The 23488-nt window shown below is 41.6% G+C and overlaps 1 protein-coding gene across 6 annotated transcripts in view; it reads right to left on the bottom strand.

Moving 5' to 3' along the window:
• The window catches only part of DENND5B (DENN domain containing 5B), a 117223-nt gene that overhangs the window by 42196 nt on the left and 51539 nt on the right, over positions 1 to 23488 (bottom strand). For all 6 annotated transcript variants that reach the window (XM_054847926.1, XM_054847917.1, XM_054847934.1 and 3 more), the window contains 3 exons: positions 20897 to 21006; positions 15128 to 15794; positions 2429 to 2616 (listed from right to left, as the gene is read on the bottom strand). In XM_054847926.1, coding sequence (XP_054703901.1) covers positions 2429 to 2616; positions 15128 to 15794; positions 20897 to 21006 — 965 coding nt within the window. The remainder of the gene's footprint in view (positions 1 to 2428; positions 2617 to 15127; positions 15795 to 20896; positions 21007 to 23488) is intronic.

Genomic DNA, 23488 nt, shown 5'->3' with positions numbered 1-23488 from the left:
TTTTACCCTGGCATAAAGCTGCAGAACGGGAGGTGCAGGAAACCCACAGGGCAGCAGCAGGTCTTTGTTAGCCTGACCTGGCCATGAGCACAGCTCTTCCACCTTCTCCAAGGCACTTCTACTGTTCTTTACTTCTCACCAAACACTGTAGACTAATCTTCAGATTATGTGAACAGAAAGGACTTATTTTCTTCCTTTTTCTGAAAACGTTAATTTTCAGCAGGACAATACATCCCAGAGCAAACATTGTTAGAATATATTGGATATGCTTGAGATTAATCACCTTTCACATAGATACTTTAAAGGGTATTAGGATTCGCTTGGTAAAGCAGAAGCGTCCCTTCAGCTTACTTTTTTATAATAAATTTGGACTGTACAAAGAAAAGCATTTCTTCATACAAAATTACTTAACTATACAGCTGTTAAAGAGTTGTGGTATGCATCAGTACAGTTCTTTAGCTCAGGGACTGTCTTCTTATCTATCAATATTTAATTTCAAAGGCTTTTTAATTTCATCTCTGCATATCATTTACAAAATTTGAAAAATGAGATTTGGATTCAGAAAACCTTTGGGGAATTGGTCTCACTTCTCTTCAAAAACATCTGATGATTAAAGTTAATGCAGAGGGATTTGTAACCTTAAGACAGCATGATGGCCGGTTGTTAGAATTTTTATCTCTAACGAACAAATGGTTTGTATTTAGACCAAGAGCTTGAAAAGCTAGCCCCTCGCCTGAACAATAAAGGAATGCTAAAGTGAACAGTGCTTTGTCACTGTTTGCGTGTTGAAGGATTTTCTATTTTTTATTGTCTAGAGGAATTTGAGATTCAAGATCTTCCCTGTTCAATACCCCTTCCTTCTTTCCCTTTCCCACAGTTACTGGACCTATGGTGTTCATAAATGCTGTGCTTTTTCACTCATTTGTCAAACATTGTAACTGGGGGTGTATTCCACCCCACTATTACTCTTTCCTTACTGGCGATATTTAATTTGTTATTCAAGTGATACTGCTAACATCACATTAAAATTTTAATTTAAGGAAAATGACAGCTTAATCTACTAACTAAAAGCATATGACTAATACTTTTTAAAATCACAGTAATTATGTAATATTAGCATGGTTTTACTGAAAAGTGTAGCTAGATAGCAGCTTCTTTTCCACGCCAATGCAAATTTCATATGATTGGGCCATTGTATCCATGAGGTAAGACTTGATTTGCACTGTTACATGCCACCTAGGCTAAGAATCAGTCACCTCCATCTAATACCTAAAATAAGTATTAAGAACTGTATTATCCTTGCCCTGTGTTTATCCCTCCACTCCCACACACAAACTCCCCTCCTGCATATTCTCCCCTGTGGCTGCTCCCACCCGCTTTCTCAGTAAGAGCACCTATTCACAAGCCTTAGGGACTCTGCCCCCAGGAGAGGTCCCCGCGTGGAGCTGAGCACAGCAGTGCCACCTTCATGAGATGTTGCAGCCATACAGCCATATCATTATTATTAGGGTTTCCACTGATTTTAAGAAGAAATCCAAGTTAAAATGCATGGCAAGCTCAAGAGATGGGTCCAGTCACCATCTCAGATGCAGACAGGCTGGCAATACCCCAAAGACTTTGCAGTATGGACAGTCATCAGTGGCCAGGTTAAAAGGCAAAGCAGTTTTAATCATCTTGGTGAAATTTTGAGGAGAAAAATCTCCATTTCACTCCCTACCACTGGTGGTTTTAACACCTAGATAAGGAGGACAACCTTTCCTTCATATTTCTCTCTGGGAAAAAGTGATAGACCAGGCAAAATTTTCAGTTCCCATCGCATGGGAGGACAGAAAAGACCTTTAGTCCAAAAGACTATAATTGGAGTGAGGCAATAAAAGCACGTGTGTGTGTGTATGCCTCCAAGTGGTTCACAGGCATGGCATTAATGCATATCTGGCTTGTTTGAGGCCAGGACGCTGGTCTAGTAACAGACTTCGACCCAGCCAGGAACACGTGGGCTCACCCGTGAGTGGGACAAGGCTGGCACGACAGGGCACGCATCTCATCAGCAGTGGGGGGACAGGTTTACACCATCTAGTAACTGCATCCGAGATCCAGATTCATAAGGACCAAATGAAATGCCCTTTAGCTCTCTGTCAATAGGACTGTGACACTGACAAAACCTGGTGAAGTGTGTGATGTAGGGAAAGCAGAGAAACTTTCAGCATCACAGCAAGAAGCAGAAGCCTTTAGAAGTCAATGTAATTAAATTCAGATATGGACCGAGAAAGGCTGTGGAGACTCCCCCTACTACCTCACTCCTGCCAGCAAACAGTCTTCATGGTGCCAGCGAAGCCTCCTAACACCAGGCATAGCATTTTTCAGCAGAGATTCACGCAAATATTAATAACGCATTTCAGGGTAGCAATGCCAAAGGCGAGAGACTGACCTCCTGAGGCAGCTCCAGCTTGGAGCGGTCGGTTCCCTCCTTGGACTGCAGCCCCATCAGGTAGGGAACGGGAGCGTCCAGAAAATGCAAGAGAGAGGCAGGAAGGATGGGGACGTACACGTGCTGCCACTGAAATGGGAACAGCAGCGTCGTGATCCCCTCTGCCACCGTCATCAGACGCTGATAATCTAGACAGGGTGAGAGACAGACAGACATTGAATTATCTTTCTATGTTTCGCTTTTGAAATCTGGTTGGCAAGGACATCAGTGACAAAACAAGACAGAAACCATGTTTATATGGTAAGATGTTCTTTTGAAAATAAAACAGTACTTAAAAGCCTTAAACATTATTTAATTCGTCAAAGCTCATTACTCCCAGGAAGAAACTGCTGAATGTAAATATTCATATCTTATCTAGATCTATTCTGTCATTAAATTCATTTATTAAAAGTATACCAAAAGTTCTCTCTAAAGTACAGGATAATAATATACTGATTCTATAAAAAGCATGTATTTTTACAAGGGAAATGGAGGAGAAAAAAGTGAACTTCAAGGAAACATTGCAGTAAGACTTTCTCACTTGCTCCTGCCTGCCTGCTTCTGCTCAACTTGCTACTGCTTCTAAGGCTGAGTGTATTTTCCAGGACACTCACCTTGGTCACATACCACCAAAAGTTTATAGTTCCTAGGTGGTTACAAGCATTTTTTTTAAAGTGAAATCCAAACAGAAGCCTAACAGAAATTTAGTTCTCAAAAATCTTCTGCATAGTTAGCATATTTATATTGCATTATTTTCCCAAATCTGTATTTAATCCACTAGTTTATTGCTTTGCAATGTTTTGGTTCAAGTAAACACATTTTTTTTAATTAAAATTTAATTCGATCTAGCTGAGCTGCAAGAATATTTCAGAATTTGGGTAAGAGTAAATTATTTCTTAAATATCCAGCTGGCATGATACAATACCACAATCTATTTATTAATATAAATAAGGGAATCTGAATTTGAGAACACAGTTTGAAAAAATAAAATAAAATAAATCACATGTTGGTGTTAAAGAGATGGTCATCCTTACAGCAAATCCCAAACTGCGGACAATTCAACAGGAAACAGGTAAAGACCCCTGGGTGACGTAAGCTGCTGGTGAATGTGAAACCAGATGGTTGCTTCTGCTCCATATTACAGCAGCTTCTGCATTGCACAGACAAGCAGAAGAGTCAGTTCTGATTCCCATCCTGGGCCTCCACCACTTGTGAAAGCTGCTCTATTATTTGCAAAAGGAGTTGTTCCCCCCAGCTTCAGTGCACAGGTATGTCATCAGTAACCGTCAAGAGTGGCAGAAAGGATGTCTCCACTATGGCTGTATCCAAACCCAGTTCTTATCAGTGCCAGGCAAGTCTCATGAGCTTTGGCTTGAGCAACCAGATTTTCAACTTCACCAAGACCAGATCCTTGGTAACACTTGGGTGGTTGCCCATGTCTCCCAGCCCCTCTGCCCCACTCCATGAAATTAAAGATACATGTATGAACACTCTGGTTTTTGAGTTTGGAAAGAAGGTTTTTTTCCTATAGCCCCAGTGACTGCTTCCACATGGACAGGAACCCAGCCTGGCCCTTCCCGTCCCCTGAACAAGCCAGCCTGATACCCTGGCAGACAACAAGGACAGCAAAAGCGCTGTCATCTGACACTGCTCAGCTATTAGGAGGTCACTGGGAAGATACACTTGAATAAATATGCAAATTAAAACAACAAATTGCATAACCCATTCTCCTTCTTGCTAGCACCGCTCTGTGGAAAACCAGTCTTGATCTGCAGAAGGTCAGCTGGCAGGGCAAAAACATTTTTCATCTTGTCTTACTAATCGCTAGTCACTCAATCTTCAAAATGATTTTCATGCACACAAGTCAGTCTCAAGGTTACACCTCCAAACCATTCCTAGCTACAGATCAGCCATTTATGAATCTCTCCCCATGCAATGGTCTATAATTATACACATCCGTTGGCTGTCTTGTTGAGGAGCACTTATACAGAATCAACTTACAGCATCTACTGATGAAGCTTAGGTGTCTCACGATACTTCATAACTGAAAACTTTAAAGGTTAAAAAAAAATCAAATACAGAAAGTAGCATGTCTCAGTATGCACAAGCCAATTTCAAAGTCTGTTCTGATCTACATAGCCATGTGAAATAACAGGTCTTCACAGCAAAGTTGCAAGTATCTTTTCAGATAAGGGCATTCAACTCTGGAAATACGTGCTCACTCTTCTTTGATGCTACTAATATTTAACATAGTCAGTAGCACAAGTTTTGTAATGAACTTGCTAAGAGGAAGGCTTTTTTTTAAAAAACCAAACTAGTCATGACCAAAATATTAGGCTAATTGTTACCATTTAGCAATGTTTGTTAGCAATTAGCAGAGATAGAAACAATTCTGTACCCGGTGGTTTTCACTGAAGAGAAGCAAGTTCCTAGGTTCCTCCAGAAAAATAATTTAAAATAAAACACTTGGAAATGGTTCTTCTGACATTTGTTTAATGAAGCAAGAAACTCTAGTTACTTTGTATTTACTTTCAAGTCTGTACAAGACACCTATTCTGTAAGGCATAAAGTCTTTTTTGATGGAGAGATTCTTGTACCTACCAGCATTTGAGGGAAGCTTACGTGGTTACTGAGGACAACCTGAAAACAAGGGACTCCTGCATTTCCCCAAACCAGAGGGAGAAAAATGGGCGGCAGAACAGAAAAAAAGGAAGGAGGGAAAGAATGGAAGTGGATGGAAAAAATAGGGTTTGTATAGACTGTGTGTGCTTGCGTCAAGGGGGAGAGCGTTTCCAGATCCTACTCCACCATCGCTACTAGACTTTGATAACAATCTCCAGCTGCAAGCCAAGTTTTGCCTGTTATTTTATGAATGAGAGGCCCAGGTAGGAAAAACTATTCTCTGATCCTACTCCAAGCTTTAGAGCTAGAATAGGGGATTAGATAGTATTCACCAGTTTAGGAAGTGTCTTTGGAGAAAGGCCTGTTTGCTGAGCAGAGTGAGGACACAACAGTCCTGTTTCCCATCCGACATCAAGAAACATCCGGAAGAGATACAAAAAGTAAAAACACTGTCTGGGTGATATCCACAGAAGGTCACAAACTCAGAGTGACGAATGGCTCAAATCAAGGCGATTCCCTGAGATCAGTGAAATAAATCCCTTCTTCTCAGGGCTCACCCACCTCACGTGGTGTACACCATGCTGGATGCGGTGAAAGGCCCTGCAATGCCAACAAGGCTACTATTGCTTTAAAAGCATGAGCAGAAGGTTGCAGCCCACGGTGATGGCCCACAGCAGCAGCTGCTGCCACCAGAGCAAAGATTTGATCCGTGCAAAATCATCCCTGGGTACAGAAATAAGTAGTGGACAGCGGAGACCTAAGCTTGAGGCTTCCTCCCCTTCTCTTTGCTGTGCAGCCTGGGACAGCGGAGAAAGGACCCAGAAGGTCTGGAGACTTACTGAACGTCCCAACCACCAGATGTGTTTCTCTGCAGTGTGCAGCTGGGCTTTTAGCTTTAAATTTCTCTTATCCTGGATCTCCTTTCCATCTGATTGTTCCACCTGTCTTACTTGCATTGCTATCTCCCTCTCTTCCTTTCAGTTTTCATTTCTCCCCACTCTCAGTGACGATAGCTTACACCACAGGATTTATTTTGCTTGGCAGCTATACCTGCATCCCTCGCCCCGCTTTCTTGGGACAGGGAAGTATCCTGCCTCCTCCAGGACAGGGAACATCACCGAGCACAGCCCCTACAGCAAGTTCTTCGTGTTCAGAATTAAATCCCTAATTAGTACACAGGACATTTTCCAAGAGAAACTACTCAGGGAGGATAATCCCAAGGCAATGTGACCTCTACAGCTTCTATTGCAACTGCTGCCTCCTAACAACTGCATAGCTGGATTTGGCACTGGTCTGTCTCTCACACTTAACCTTCTCCCTAAGTGAAGAAGAGGGCAACAGAGTCAAGTTCAAAGACTCTGGATCCAACCCCTCCTGGCAGCATCTGCCGAGGGCCCTTGGCCCAGTCCCTGTATCTCAGTTACCTGCGCAGGACAAGTAACTGCAGCGGGGACTCGCTCTGCCATGGGTCAGCTGTTCTGCTGCACGAACGCTGTGTTTCAGCTACACTTTACAAAGGTCTGGAAATATTCACATGGCTCACAAGGTACAATGTAATGCTTAAAATGCAAACCCTGTATATAGATTCCTGTGTAATTATGAATCACTGTTTTGTGCTAGAGATGGAAATGTTTTCAGCATTCAAACATCAAATGTTTTTTCTGAAAGAGGACAAAATGTGACAAATATTTGTCTTGATGTTGATATTCCATAATACAATAACAAGCCAATAACCAATCAGCACAGTATTACAACAGAATGTGTGTGCAGAAATATCTATCCCAAAGAGCTTAAAGTCCAAACACAGGCAGTGACTCAGAAAAGAAAACAAAATAATCCTTTTCCTTTCATTTTACAGATTGGGTATAAAAGCTCTGAGATGTTAAGCAATTCACAAAGCTCAACATAAAAATTGCTTTTCCTGCTACAAAAGAGCCTGGGATCTCAAAATCCTTCCAGTGCTGCAGCAAAGTGAAACCAAGATCCTTTGAGAGGAAAGGGGCATTAATGTTACCCCTGCCCAGAACAGCTAAAACCTCCCTGCTACCTCCAAAACAGATTCAAATCTTTGGTTGTAATCAAACAGAAGAGAATTTCACCTAGGACCTTCTCAGCAAATGCCCCACCACAGGATTTTTGAGTGTAAGGCATGTGTAAGAGCGTGCACACACTCATTCGAACTAGAAACAGTGTTCTTACTGTGATCAGTACAGTGTTATTCCAGTTTCAACGCACTCAACCTTCCCGATGAAAGAACAACTTGGCAGTTTTCCAACTCTCTGTTCCAGTAACCTACCAAAGGTACGGTAGAAAGCCTACTGCAGAGCTGAAGTCTCAGCCTGGATCTTCTAAATCCAGTATGATGCTTTAAAAATAGACCATGCTTCCTCTTTCTTTTCAAGTCTCATTTTACATACAATTTGAAAACACTTGGAAGCATTTGAAAAGATGGGTTACCTGGACACCACTTCCTTGCCTCTACTGCTTTTTGAGCATGGATAAAGTATAACCGCAGCTTTGCAAAGCCAAGTATTTAAATATGTATCCTGGAAGATGATAATCAGATGATGTTATCAAAGAGTACCTTATCAAAAGCAACAAAACAATTCTACGCAATAGTTTTAAACACAACAAAGCCAACAACAGAGTTAAAAATTTTTTTTAAAAAAATAATGAATCTTAATGAATAAGGGCTAATTCTTCAGAGGGAAACACCTGAACAAGTTTTAAAACATTCTTGCGACTAATAGCTTTTCCACATGCTACCTCTTCAGTAAAAGTATTATAAGCAATTGCTGTTCAACTGCTACTTTTTGTAACAAGATATAGACTGGCTGAGCCAGGTATATTGGAAAAACTGGAAAATAAAAATTAATATTTTGCTTTAAGCCCTGAGCGTGAGTCAGGAATGGCGCATGACAGTTATGAGACCTGTCTATAGTCGTTTGGTATCTTCAGATCTGTAATGTTTATATATAGCATACTGCAGATGAAAAAGGAAATCTGAAATTCACATCTGAGACAAAAATTGTTTATGAAAGCAAAGGTTTTCAAATCAGATCTCAATAGCTCAACAGAAGCAACGCATATAAGTCTCACAGACTTCAAAGCACCCTGGAAGCTTCCATCTTTCACCTGGTTTGTATACCGGCAGCTGTGATGACTGACAAGCCAGACCAGGTGATTTTCAAGAGATGTTCAGATAAAATGCACAAAAATGCTTCAGGAAACATTTATTCACCATAGAAATCACCTTGCACCAGTGCTGCCTTCAGGGCACTCGGACAGGTTGGTGATGCAGGGCTGTAACCAGCAGACCATCCTGGGGAACAACCCGTGGCATCTCAACGCCCTTTATCCCCGACAGAAGAGGGGATTTACCAGAGAGCAACACAGCACATGAATGACAAGATAAAAGCAGAGCAGCAATTTATGCAAATCTGAAAATACATATTTTCTTAAACAGGATGATCAAGACTAGCCTGCATCTAATTGCCTGAACTAAGAATGAGCCTCTCAGCCTGGGGGTCAGCTCTGACCCAAGGGAAACATCCTGAGGCCGATATTCACCAAGGCCAATTCTTCCCATTTTCCCTCATTGGCAAACACTTAATGGAAAAAATAATCACTTCCACTTCAATAAATTTCCATTTATACGATTTATCTGTGTTACAGCCTGCCATCACTGGTTCAGCATAAATTAGTTTATGATTAAGCGCCACCTTAAGAATTAATTCACAGGAAAACCTGAATTAGCTCCCATTACCGGCATGGTTAAGCCTCTGAGAACAGGGCAAAAGTCTTTGACAAGCTGACAAGGCAGCAGCAGGACACATGAAGATGCATCTGACGACACAGGGAGCTCCTTCGTCCCCGTGGCTGCTGGGGCAGAGCAGTCTCCCCGGCGGGCAGCGGCTCTGGGCCAGGGCAGCAGGGTGGTGGGGAGGTCACAGATTCTAGCAGGCAACTACTTTGCTCAAGACCATTTTTGACTGCTGCGTTCTTTATTTGACATTTGCCATAGCTGGAATGCAAAGGCCTAATTCAACTTCTTCCCGCCTTGTTCTTAAAAGGTAAAGATGTTTTGTAATGGAAAAATCAGAAGATCCCACTAAAAAAAGTGGAGAGAGGATGGAGTGTGTGTGTGCAAAGTGATAAAAGCAGTTGCCAAATCTTCCTCTACACTTCAGTATTACTACAAACAAGAGTGGGGATGTGGCACAGACGTGCTCCAGCTCCTTCTCCTTGTTTCCAGCTGCTTTAAAAACTTGACTTTTCAGACAATATTGACTTCAGCTAATAAAACCGAGCAACTTTTAATTAAAAAATGGTTTTGTCTTTCCACCTAAGTTAAAAACCAAGAAGATATTTGATTCTTTGATTATTCTATCCAATTACCTGTCTCCTTTCCAGGGGAACACGCGCTGTAGTCTCCTCTGACTGTTGTGCTGTTGAGGCCCTAAACTTGGGTCTCTATCACAGCATAGACACATTTTGTCCCCGTGTGAACTGTTCACCATTAGCTCTGCAATAGCTTCCCACTAGTTTTGATGGTTGGACTTGATGATCTGAGAGGTCTTTTCCAACCTTAAAGATTCTATGATTCTATGATGAATACCAGTGTGGAGTGCAACTATTTAAATAACAAGCAGAAGAGAGCAAAGTTTTTCTGCGTAATTATTTGATGTAAAAATGCTTTAAAAGGCAAACACATCATGCATGTATTTATTTTAAAAATCTGCCCCAAAACAGACTTCACAAGAAAGATCTTTAAGACACCACCTTTTTCTAGGTGATGACTATATATATGCATAGTCATTTGTATTATAATTTCTAAGATAGAAAAAAAAAATCCAAAGAATATTTCAATCTTTGAGGAGCAATTACTTTTGAAAAACAACTTGGGAAACGCTCTAAATTTATAATGAGTAGAAATAGCATAAGCTCTAAGAAGTTTATCTTTGTCTCATCCACACATTCCCTCTCATGTTTAAATCCCTAGAAAGGCAGACATACAAAATGGATTGCTGAGGTTTCCACAGAGCCCACAGTTTAATTCATCTCTCTCCAGCAGACATCTCACGCCAGTGGCATTTTGTTACCGATCCTTGGGAAATTGTAGCAGCTATTGCAGAGTGTTATTAACTTGGACACTGCTGGAAGCCTGGACATTCACAATACCGTTACATCTCCACGGTCGCACGGGAGTGCTGTGCTCTGAATAAAGGGCACTTGCAAGAGTATTACTTTCTACGATTGAATAAACTATAATAAAACTACAACAGCAAGTCTGTTTCATAAATGAAAGTCTGTAAGCCCCAAGCTTACACAACATTAGAAGTGTGCTACACGATGTGCCTTGTTTAGCAATACCAAGTATGACTCTATATCAGTTTTTTCTGCTTTATTGGGAGTCTCGTAGTTCTTGTGTCCTTCCTTTGAAAGTCAAACATTTGGAAGGAACACATCATAATCCAAGCTTTGATTTTTAGAGGATGAAGTCTATAAGGCTGCAATCTGAAGACTGCACTCTGAAGAACTGCAGGGAAAAAATATCTAATCCCTCCCTTTGGTTTTCAAAGCCCCATTATTCAAACTTGGCCCTATTTAAACTTAAAAGTATACTCTATATGCAGGAAGATGTAACCTGAAGCCACAGGAGTTCTGATTCGAGTGCTTTCAGGTACACCTCTCTATCACCTTTGCAGGCCCAAGTTGGCACTTAGAGCGGTCTATTACATCTCCCCGCCAACAGAGATTTTGATTAACTCCCTGGAAGTCCACGCTGTCTCCATTAACAGCAAGGACGTGTCTTTCCAGTCTTGCCATTTAGGAGCAAGCACGGGTCTCTGCCAGCTATGCAGCTATCGTCACCTTGTTCCCTATTTTGCCCTAACGCTGTCACAGCACCATTTGCTGCTCCGAAGCTGCACAGATGTCTCATATCTTCAAACTGAAATGTTTTGGTCATAGTGGCTTTTGATCCAGGAGGACACAATTATCCACAGCAGCAGTTCCCAAACTGTGGTTTTAAAGCCACAGTGATAGTTCCTTAGCAGCAGACTGCTTTAAACCGCTAACTTGAGAGAAATTGAGGATTAAGGTAGTTGCCGGCAGTCCAAACCATTCTGGAATGAAAGAGCTTAAAATATGAGCTCAAAAAATGAGCTCATCATTCTTTTACGCCAGTGTCTCCACTCCTCTGCTTGACCACCACAGCTGCAAAGTGAAGTTACAGTCCACTACAATCCCTTCATTTTCCCAAGTGATGGGATACCACTCACCCGCAAAACACCAAGAACAGAGCAATCAGACACCCAAAGTTGACAGTAGCAGCCATGGTACAAACAGCTACCAATTGGTCCTGTCCCCACTGCAGAGCTGTGCCAGACGCTCTCGTATCATGCTGGGAACTCGTCAAGAGCAAGCTGGGTAAACTCGCGCAACACCCTCACCTCTTCATTTAGTTAGATGCCTTTGTTCAGGCTGTTGGAAATATTATGCCTCAGCTACACAGTTAAAAATAAACTTTTTTATCGTCAACTCCTAGTTCACTAGAACTAGAAAAAACACTCCAGAAAAGCCAATACAGCCTCTGTGCTACCTTCCTGCCAGCCCCTCACTGCTGTTATCACCAACTCTGTCAGCAACCAGGTGCAACTCCACTTCACCACCATCCTTCCTGCAGGCAGCCCACTGCCCATGCTTGCCTATAAATTTTGGAACTAAAGCTGGTTGATCAGTTTTTCCCAATGTTTGCAGTTTTCATTTCCCTCCTGCTATTTCTTGACCTCAAAAAGTAATCTGCCTTTAGTAGACAGATGTTTAATGAGAAGTTTAGGCTCTCAGTAGACAGCCAGCAGGATCATTGTATAGTCAGGGTTGTGCAGCAATTTATATTTTCACTCAACTTTCCGAAAGAAGTCTTTATTCTTTAAAAAGAGGAACAATTTTTCTGGCAAGCTTGAATGAAAAGCTCCTTCCAACAAGGCTAGGAGAACCACAAAGAAGTCAGCTTACTTTTCCCACATGTGTTATTAGCAGCTCTATCACTGAAATAGTTTGGTGAACTAAAGTAGGTCTTGGTTCAATGCTCTGATTTCATGAGTATTGTAGCATTTCAGTGAACTCTGACTTTAGGTGAAAAATGCAGTCTTGCTTGAAATTGCACCCTATGGACACAAGACCATCTTCTACTAATCTTTTGTTGAGTTTGGTAAGGTTGCAGCAAGGCCAGGCCACTGGAAACATGGCCCAGCGAGTCCATCCTCTTTAAAGCCGAAAGGGAAGGAAGGACAAATTTTCAAAATCACTCTCTCATTCGTTACTTTGGAACAAGCGATACATAAGCCAAAAATTTCTTTTCATCTTTGCCTTGAAAGAACTTGCAGTTAAGAAAGTGTTTCTCCCTGATGGATCTCAAAGCTTAGAAAGAAGATTTCAGTAGTATCTACCCTGGTTATATCTCAAATAGGAAAAGAGCTGCTTTGTTTTCTCTTTCAGGAATCGCAAGACTGACATTTAAAAGAAGCCACAGTGCACAATTAGCCAAGCACTCAGCTATCAGGATATGCCAAAACTGAGGCTTTGCACTTGACCTCCACTCTACATTCCTCACCTCTGGGAACCAGCATTACAATGCTATTTACATAATCACAGAATTTCCCTAATACAACTGTATGCTTTTCCCCATGCACCATCAAGTTGTGTCTTTATCAGATAGGGAAGTAAAGGTCATGTCAAGGACTTCCCTAGATTCACCAATAATAGAGGGAAAGGGCAAAAAATAATCTGAATTTTGGAGGGTGGAGAGGATTAATTCTCACTATCTCATTTTTCTTTAAAAAAAAAAAAAAACAAACCACACAGTGAAAACAAACAAAACAAGTGATAGGACAAGAGGAAATGTTGTGCCAGGAGAGGTTTAAATTGGATATTAGGAAAAATTTCCTCACCAAAAGGGTTGTCAAGCACTGGAACAGGCTGCCCATGGACATGGTTGAGTCACCATCCCTGGAGGTATTTAAGAGATGTGTAGATGTGGCGCTTAGGGACATGGTTTAGTGGTGGACGTGGCAGTGCTAGGTTAACAGTTGGGCTCAATGATCTTGAAGGTCTTTTCCAACCAAAACGATTCTATGACTCTATGATTCTATGAAAACAAGTAAACCCCTAAATTATAGCCAGTAATGGGAAGAAAAATACTTATTTATCTAACTTCTGGTGGCACTGAAAATTGAGTCAAAATTATTTAGTGCGTATTTTGTATCCGTCTCAAGGACTATTCAAAAGTAATGCATATGTAGGTTGCTCTCCATCTGCACAAAACAAGCAGATTCTTCCTAATGTTACTAGCTTACAGTAAAAATATCTCAGTTTTCAATGAGTCCATAAGCAGGGACCAGGGTGGGAATGACAAGCGGGGATGTGGAGGCATTTCAGTGGTGTTGCTGCTTAATGTCGAACCCCGGTGTCAAGTGGCAAAGGCAGCACAATTCAAACTGAGGAAGAAAGGGGTAAGCGCACACACACAGAAGCAGAAGGGAGGGGAAAAGCAGCCTAATCAAAACTAACAGCAGGATTTCTGCTTACACTTCAAACTGAGAGCAGATAAAGCCCTTCATTTTCCATTCTTGAAAGCAAACCCCTGGAGTCCATGTGGAGAAGTGCTCCGCAAAGAACTAGCAATCCTTTAAATTCAGTTATTTGCAGAAGAACTACCCTCCTTCCACCTCCCTGAATGTTTTTTCCCCATTCTCAGTCATTTATTCATTAGTATTATTATTACACACTTACTGACCTTTTCTTTTATAGGACAAACCCAAACGTTCACTTTTTGAGCCTGAAGGTTCATTACCCGTACTCATTTTAGACAACTTCCCATCCTCTCTCTCTTGTCTCCATTTCAAGCTGTCTGTTGCTTGAACAGACAGCTCTTGAACATCTCTTGAGAAGTCTAATCTTTTCCTCTTTTTGTTAAAAGGTCTGTGTACCCCCTGGCTTCACGTTCATTCTAATCTGATGAAACCCCCCACCCCCCCAAATTTTTCACCTGAGGCACATTTTACTAATTTAGGGTCAGCATCACAGAAGACATTTAGGAACCCAGATAATATGGACAGGCATCCAGCGAGACTTAGAGCAACCTCCAAAAAGTCTGGACAATGCCTTGGAGGTCAGCAGCAAACTTGAACTTGACTTGTTCAGGCACTCTGGTGCATTGCAACAGTTGCAGCACACGCCTTGTGGTACCCACATATCACCAGAGCATGCCCAGCACTAAGTCAAGGTTCCCAAAACTTGTAGCAGAGTATTGCACTATTGCAGAATGACACAACCAAAAGAGAAAAGGTACAGGCCAGATTTTCAAAAGCTTGCTGGCATATTTCGACACGGACAGGCCTCTGGCCTGGCAAGCAACTGCTGCCAATGCAGCTAGCCTTTGCCAATTGCAATCTTAAGTGTCTCAAAAAGAAGTACCAGCATCCTTGTCAGAAAAGTTCCCAAATATCTCAAGTAGGACTACGAAGGGATGCCCTGTAACTCCACTCAGTTCCAACCCAGCATTAAAACTTCAGCCTCTAAGTGATAAAAAATTCTCAGAACACATCCATTATACAGGAGGGAAGAAATCTCACCAAACTTCAATACGCTGCTACGATTTGAAAAAGAAAGTAGCAAGTGTTTTCTGCAAGATGTATTACTTTCTGCTGGTATTTTTGCAGAAGATAGGATTAGTGTCATGCTGTCTTGCAGCACGATCAAGGGCAATGTAAGGATAATAATTAAGTGAATTCTATTGCTGGCTGTCACAAGTGATAAATACAATGCATAATTAAACAAGCAGCATCTAGAATGCCTGGAGGAAACAATTATTTAGTGCTTTCATTAGGACAGACTAATTTCTCTCACATTTTTTCATTACATTCTCACGTTTCACAAATCTGCTGAAAATCAACATTAGCTTCTGTGGCTGCAGCTGCCCAGGAACTGCCCACTGGGAACAGACCCAAGATGGATCGCCGGACGAGTGCCCACCTTGTGAGTACAGAAGGATCTGCATCTCCAGAAGAACGCAGGTGAAAACCTGGACCAGGTTCTCCAGGCCCAGCAGCTCAAAGACCTCCCGCAGCGGGTAGTCAGAGAGTGGCAGCTCGTTGGGCCCAGGTCTCTGGCAAATGATGGGCTCGTAAACCCCATAAAACTTCAGCGACCTCCCCGGGGGTGGCAGGGGCACCTCGTAGAGGATGTTGTGGATGTAGCTCTCCAGGGGCAGAGGTGGTGGCTGCTGGGAGGTAACTGCCTTATAGAGCTGGACGAGGAACTTCTTGCAGGCTTGCATGAAGGGCAGAGGGGTGATGAGGCATATGCATTTGGAGACGTACAGTGTGTCTCTGCTGATATCATAGGAGTTGTACCGCTGGAGCTTGGCGAGGGAAGTGGCATCGCCCTCGTCAATGCTGCTGGCCAGGGAGTCCATGCTGCATGAGGAGGAGGCGCAGACGCTGCTGTATTGCTCTGCGTTGTGCATCTGGTAGAGCGTTTGCATGGCTGTGCAGATCTGCTTGCTCGTGACCTCTTCGTAGAATGTGAGCACAAACCCATACGTACGAGAGCCATCTTCTCTGGTGATGATGAACGAATGGAGCTGAGGATCTCTGTTATCTGCCTGCGTCCTGAAAGACAGCCCTTTGGGCATACACAGCTAAGAAAGGAGAAAAGAAATAGATACAGTTATCTAAGCTACAATTTTATTTTGTTACTTTTGCTTTACAGGCACATTCTTTTTTTTTCCACCACATCATAACTATCCATTTATCATTAAACATAATCCCTCTGAAAAGTAGCCCAAGAACAAACAGCCTAAAACTGATGCTACTTAAAAGAAGAGATAGGCATGACTGAATCACCCATCTATTAAGTCATTATGACTTATTTTCATTACTTTGTAAAATTTTCACTACTGAATAGCCTTTGTCTCATTTACTTAAGCATCATATAAAGGCATCCAGTTTTGTCCTCATTCACATATATTATTCCCACAGTACTCTAAAATCAGAGAGCCAAGGGAACATCTTATAACACTGAATTAAAATTACAGACTTCTTCAAATTCACTGATCTTCCCTAATTTTCTTAAAAGAAAGCAAGAGTTGACTGACAGCTATTATGTTAACTTTCTTCCTTAAGTGCTACAAAATAGCTTACATTGGAAGAAGGAAGCGGGGGGAACACCCAAAATCTGTGAAAGCCTCATTTTAGATTTACCACTTAGCAAAATCTTTTGCAGTGATTCTACTACACTGGGTGTTTCTCTGAAACAGCCCTAGTGATAACTCGAGGCATTTTTCCAGGCATTCCTCAGGAATTCTATCAGCTATCTAATACAAAATAACAAACATCCAGCAAAACTTGTTTGAATGTGCATCAGCATGAAACTCCATATGTTCTAGCTAAATCAGTATGTTTATAAATGAGGAACTAAAGCTTCCTTTGTACCTTCCATCTGAAGAAATAAAAGGAAAGAAGAGAGGGAGACCCTTCAAAGTGCTCCTCCTGTTCCAAAAGGCAACACTAAAAGCTAACTTTCCCAAGGGATGCGAACCTACATATGACTGAGTGCATCCCCTAATGTCTCATCTTGACCAGGAGTAAATTCTTCTGATGGTGGAAGAGGTCAAGAGAAATAATTATATATTTTCAGGCACTGAACTTCACCAGTGCACCTTGCAGAAACCATTCGACAACCTGATAAAGCTGGTACTGGCCCAGCTGGGATTTAGGCAAGTGGTCCAGACTCAATTCACAACATGCCAGCAAGCCCCTAAGTTATCTAGGACAGCTTTTACGTATTCCTCTAAAAGGTAATGTATAGGGAAATAAGTAGTCTGGAGTTGGTAGAAGAATTTCATTCAATTGACGGGCTTTGCTGACATAAACCATGAAATTGCAGCTTGAACCATTTTTGACCAGCAGCCTCATTTTCATTCAAGAGGTTTATAGTTTTTATTGTGGCATTAACAGCAGTGCCATGGTTAAGGCTTCTCCAACAAATTAGTGGTAGAAAATCCTTGTTTCACACTTTATTTAAATTTACTCTGCACAATAAATATCTCAACCTCATTTTTTGGCAGGCTTGCTTAATAAAAATTTATTTCTAGAATGTGGGCATTCAATGGCGGCTACAGGCTTATCAAATCCGATCCAGCTGAAATCATAGGTTTTAATCTCAACGCTATCAAAGAATATATTTTCTTCACTTTACAGGAAAATACTTGGAGAAGCAAATTGTATGTACTGGTACAATCAAGAAGAGATAAGCATCAAGGAAATTCAGACCAGCTGAGACAGTTTCAGAAGGCTAAATAAATTTTCTCCAAGTTTTAATTATTATTCCCTCATCCTTTATATACTGAGTATACACACACAAAGGGACACCCATCTATTAAGTTTCAGCCACAGCCTGGTACATGCAGAATACCGACATTTTAAGACACTGGTTGCAAACCCCGGCACAGACACTTGCTGCTGTCATTAGCTTACAAGAAGACACAGGAAAAGGCAGAGAAAGAAAGAAGATGGGAAAGCACCGAGGCAGGGAAGAATGACCAAGAGTCACTTAAGAAGCTAAGATCAAAAGGAAGGGCCTGTGCTCATTTTACAGCAATACAGAAAGCTTCAAATTTGCAGTTAATGCACAAAAACTTTCATCTTAGTGCCTTGGACATCAATCACTTCCCCTCTTGTCTGTGTTTGTCACATGCGCCGCAGGACAGCGTTGGGGAAGAGCAGCTTGGGACGTGCTGGGTGGGTGAAAGCTTCGCCTGCTGGTGAAGCTGGCTGACTAATGGCGAGAAGGCAGTCAGTCACCTTCATTGCATCTGTGTATAAACACAGAAAACTCTCCAAGATTACTGATCAAAGAACAGGGTTTTGGTTTTCAAAGCACTTTGCTATTTATATTTAAATATATCTATCAGCAGAAAAATGTGGAGTGAAATCATACTTGCAATAAGGCTTATAATCAACATGGTTTTTAAAAACCAAAGCTGCAAAAGACAGTCAAGAAGACATCAGCTAATCCATACTGCACCTCTAGAAGTGATGAGTAGGAGATAGCCTTTTCCTAAATGCAGAGGCAGGTCACACACACACTGTAACCCCTCCCTCCTTCCAGCCATCATCAGTCGCAGATATTTCTAAACCAAAGGTCCCCTCTGGACCACTGCCCATCAGTACTGGTTCCCCTCTTCTCCATTAGATCCTCTATTTCACTTTTTAAGCCCCCATATATTTTTCATGTTCACAACATGCTGCAGCAGCAAGCTCCATACTCAAATTGTGCTGTGAGTGAGGGGGTAGAAAAAGATATACTTTTCTTTGTATTAAAGCCTGCTCCTTCAAATTACACTGGGTAATCTTGAATTCTTTTATTTCAGTACATGACATGTTAAATGGACAATGTTTCCTTGACTCCAGAAATACAAGCAAAGATTTATATACCTTGATGAATCAGAGGGCTAAAATAGGAGTTTTATTTCCTAAAAATTTCACTTTCCTCCCTACTGAGAACTTCAGTTCAGTACAACACATTACTTGCAGAATGGCCACAGAAGATAGTATGTGATGTTAGGTGGGGATAATCACAAAAAGCAATAGGGGGAAAGAAATACTTCCCTATTAAAAAGAACTCTGTACTTTGATATATACTTTGAAAGGGAGAGAAAACATGAACTCGTAGGCAGAGTGATTGCTTGGGACTTCAGGGGGTTATTTTTAAAGCGACAGGATGGTTTCGGTAGGGAATTGAAATTCCTTAGGCACCCAGCAAAGCCAGAGTTCTCACAAGTTAACCTTCAAGGATTTATGCATTTTCTTCTCTGAGGAAAATTGCTTCTGGAAGCTCACATAAAGCAAATACATAGGCAGAATTAATATAGCAAGGCAAGATCAGAAAGGCCAATAATTGCCTCAAGGGATTTTGTGGAGGTGGATATTACTTTAAATGATGTTTCAGATCAAAACAATAAAGAAGTTTTCCAACAGATGATTTAAAAGACCATTAAATACTGCTGCTGTTAGTAAATGTGGTTTTTTTTCTCCAAGACACATTGCAAATGAAAGATGCGTTCTTCAGCTATTTGATTTCAGCTGAATGTGGCTCAGTTCAATTATTTTATTTTAATAGGTCTCTTGCTGGTTATAGTATTCCATTTTTATCTGATAATATGATCGCACCTCATGAATACTAGACATTTTCAACTGTAATGTGAAAGACAAATAATGCAGCAATTCCAGCTATTACCTCTTGCTGCCACATTCCTGCTGCACACCCCCCACCACTTCTTCTCTGAACACCCCCAATTCAAAGGCAGAACTAAAAGGCATAAGTAGCCTTGGTAGTTGAGTTATTACCATTTTAACCGTGCTGATGAAGCAGCGTTCTGAGTCCTTCATGCCTTCTGTATAAGCAAAGTGATGTGGAGACCTGCCGAAATACCGCACCATCTCCAACAGTGCACACTTGGAAGCAAAGGACAGAAATCCCCAGCTGTCAGTGGGCAGAGGGGGTGATCAGGTTCATCTCTGCCTTTCTATGCGCGTGCAGTGCCCCATTATCAGCTCTCAGTGTCACTGCTACTTCCACCTCCTGTCTTTTCATGTTAAACATTTGGCATGTATTCTCTTCATGATTGCAGAGAAGTTCCAAACGCATTTTTGCATTTGCAAAAGCCATTTTACTGTGGGTTTTAAGCATTTCCCGTCTCTCCATCTCCTGCATGAGGGCCAGGAGATTCTCTTGACTTCATACCTGCACCATACAATGAGGTCAGTTCTGTTTTGAAGTAGCTAACATGTAGTCCTACCCTCCTCAAATGCGAAGCATGTCTGAACTAGATTGGAGGGGGAAGGGGTTCACTAATTTTCCAATTTTGAGTTAGACCCAATACACATTTTTGAAAACAGTGGGAATCAGTAATATTGTTTAATGTTATTATTACAACTGTTTACTCTGAAGTTATAAAACAAATAGCTTTTTCTGTACTGGGAAGCTTACCTCAAATACCAGTCATCTGTTGTCTTTGTCAGGACTTGTTCTTAACCAGTGCTTTGGTGATTTTGGAAACATTCTTTGAATGTTAACTCTTTAGGAAAATTTTCACTGGATCATTGGTCTTCTAATTGTCACTGCCCCCATATAAAACTCCAGAAACTGTTTTCTCCTCCCTCCCCTGTTGATAGGATTTAGCCACACAGACAAACTCACATCAAATTTAGCTGAGAGGAAAGAGATGTACAGAAGATGCATTAGTGCGGAGGTGCCATTAAAAAGTGACCACCCATCAAAAGTCGTGGTTTAGGTAAGTTCCAGCTTCTGTGTAAAGATTGCTCTCCCTCACTATATGCGGCATCAAGGATTTTTGTACTCAGAAATTTCACACCAGTATGACTATCTTAAAAATTCCTTGGTTCGCCTCCTTCCCGCCTGTGGATGTGCATGCTGGGTGACTACAGCCCTTCTCACCCAGTCACTGAGCTGGTGGTTAGACTTGTTCCATCATGCAGTAGATTTAACTAGAACTAGTAATGGAAACACAGCATTTTACTTTCATTGTGCCTGAAAGTATTCTGCATTTTCAGGTTACCTCCTCCTCTACAGCTTTTCAACCAGCATGCCTAGTGGGTGCTCTTAGTTCCAGCAGAAGTGGCTGTTTATTACATCGCCAGGGATGGTTGTGAACAGCCCAGGAACCACATGAGAGTTGAAGTTGTCAGGCAACAGCTTAGGAAGAGAGTTTCTACCTACCATGTTGACGGCATCCTGGTCGAAGGGGTTCCACTCAATGTTCTGAGGATAATGGGCCAAAACTTTGGACTTGAAGGTTCTTCTTAAGGGACTCTGGTCGAAATTCTCTCCTGCAACAAGTGAAGAAATAATGACTTGTCACAGCAGTGAGGCTTCAGAGAGAGCTGGCCTGGGCAGCTTTCTTCTCCCCCCTCCCCCCCCTTTTTTTTTTTGTGAAATCTGAAGGGCATTTTCACTCCCAACAGATGTACTACTTTTAAAAGAGAAACATAAAAGATGCACGTTCAGTCTGATCTTACCCTCCTTCCTATAAAATCTTACTACAGTTGCAACACAGCTTCCAGCTTAGTATTTACTGCATGGAAATTTATTGTTAAGAGAAAAACTACTGCTGGAGCTTTAGAGAAAAAGACCCTGCAATCAACTGAATTCTCCACCTTCCCCTATAGCTTGAATATCTAGAGATGACTTGACTTAGAGGCTGAAAGAGCACTTTCTCTCAAGTTTGTTAGAAACTGTCTTACGGTCAATAAAAGGTATGAGCACCTCTCAGCTATTATAAATTATTCAAGGATTCATTATAGATCTTTTTTATATCACAAGTCCTGTGTGAAGATTAAACTTCTTTTTTTTCCTTGTCAAATATCAAGGACAGACTTTTTCCACACAAAGAATCCAGCAAGTGCAAAGAGGAAGATGGAAAGACTTCAAGCAGAAATGCATCCAGTTATCAGCATACAAATAGTGTGTTTCACAGTGATATTGTTAATGGAGTTTCCACCATTGGATAGTCTACACTATGCAACACAGTAATCAAAATAAGAAGTTCTTAAAATCAATTAATTATATTACCATCTACTACACATTTTTCAGATACCAGGTTACTAATTTGAGGTTTCTTGCTTTAAAGACCACAGGTGGGTCTTTCCTGTTCAGTTCCTTTCTCACCTGAGAGAGATGAATGGGATGAAAGCCTTAAGTTTGCAATATTAAATGTTTTTCACCAAACCTTACTTCGCACTCAAACGCTCCCTTTTGGACATAGTGTTACCTAGATACTTCTAAAAATATGTTACTGAAATAGAATTGGATTTCTTTTCTTTTAAAAAAATATTTCTCTTTCTACTTAAAGTCAGAACCAATATTTCATTAATGCTTTTAATGAAAGGTTATTTTGGATGAAAAAAAAAATTCAATCGCCTGGCAAGCTCTAAAGGCAATCCACCGCTCCTGCAGAAAAGTTAAACTACAAATCACTAACCTCACTAATCCCTTTCTGAAGGCAACATGGATTGTGGGAGTATAATTTGCGCTTGCTGAGTTACATGTGACAATTCCACCTTCCAGCAGCTAGCAGGCTCCCAGTGACGTTGCAAAATTCATAGGTCAGCGGTTACCAAAGGTTTCTGAGGCCACAGCCATTCGCACATGCCCTTTGCTCCTTGTGAAGCACAGGCTGCAAAATTATTTGGCTCAGAGTGAATTAATCCAAGGAAGTTTCTGTACAAACTGATACTTGAAGGCAGAGTTTCTCAGCCTTTGCCTGGTAGAACTTGGAGTCTGCAGGTAATTGTGGGGAACACAAGATAATATAGAAAAACACAGTGGCAATTCACAAGGTAAAAATTATCCAGGCAAAGTTTTCGGAGTGTTGAAAACCATTTGCTGCATGAAACCTTTAATACATCTTCAATGTAGAGGTCAGAACCTGCACTGCCTCTCAGGGGCTGCAGTGCCGGGCCCATCGCAGCGGCACCTGCACAACAGAGGTAGGTGGAGGAAGAGGAGGCGAAGGTCAGACATTTCTTACACCAACGCCAGCCACCTGCTTGGTCAGGAAGGGGAAGCGGAGGTTTATGCCAGAGCTCCCCTCCATGAGGACGCGTGTAGGCAGGCGCAGGTTCCTTGAGACGCCTGAGTCAGCTGTGCTGGGGCTGCACCTCGCCCCACTGTAAGAGCTGCTGTGCCGGGGAGCCAGGTGGAGGAGAGCTAACCAGCTCTTCTGACAGCACTCACTTTCAAATGCATCCAGAGAAGGAGTTTAAAATATTTTCCTTCCCAAGACATCTCAGAGATTTTAAAGCTATGGGTATTTTTATACAATGCTTCATTTTTAACACATAATTTAGACACACTGCAGCATTTTTTTTTTTTCTCAAGTACTATGTCTGTCTCACTTGATTTTGGTGGGTAACCATGGGGGAGAAAAGCAAATGAGCTTCTACAAGGATATTTTGTGCTTGGGAGGAGAAAAAGTCCGAGATAATGCAATGCCGCAGCTGTAATTCCTGGGGCAGGAATAAATGGAAATGGTAAAATGTGAGGAGCTCTGGCAGGGGAATCCAGCCTGCTTCTGGAATTGCTCAAGGCAAACCAGAAATCCAGCAGAAGTATATGCAGCATAGAAATAAAGAAAACTGAAGGTATCAACTAAACTAGATCAAATTAAAAGACATGTCACGGGTTAGCTGATTAGCTCATCACATCTGTCAAGTTGGACCAGGCTTGCCAGCAGCTGCTATGGCAGTCCAGAGCACAAGCTCTATGAAGGTCCTCTCCATGCTTGGTTACAAAGCTTAGACTGAAGTACAC

This window comes from Grus americana, chromosome 1, assembly GCF_028858705.1.
Source record: "Grus americana isolate bGruAme1 chromosome 1, bGruAme1.mat, whole genome shotgun sequence".
NCBI lineage: Eukaryota > Metazoa > Chordata > Aves > Gruiformes > Gruidae > Grus > Grus americana.
This window is presented reverse-complemented; position numbering and strand designations above follow the sequence as displayed.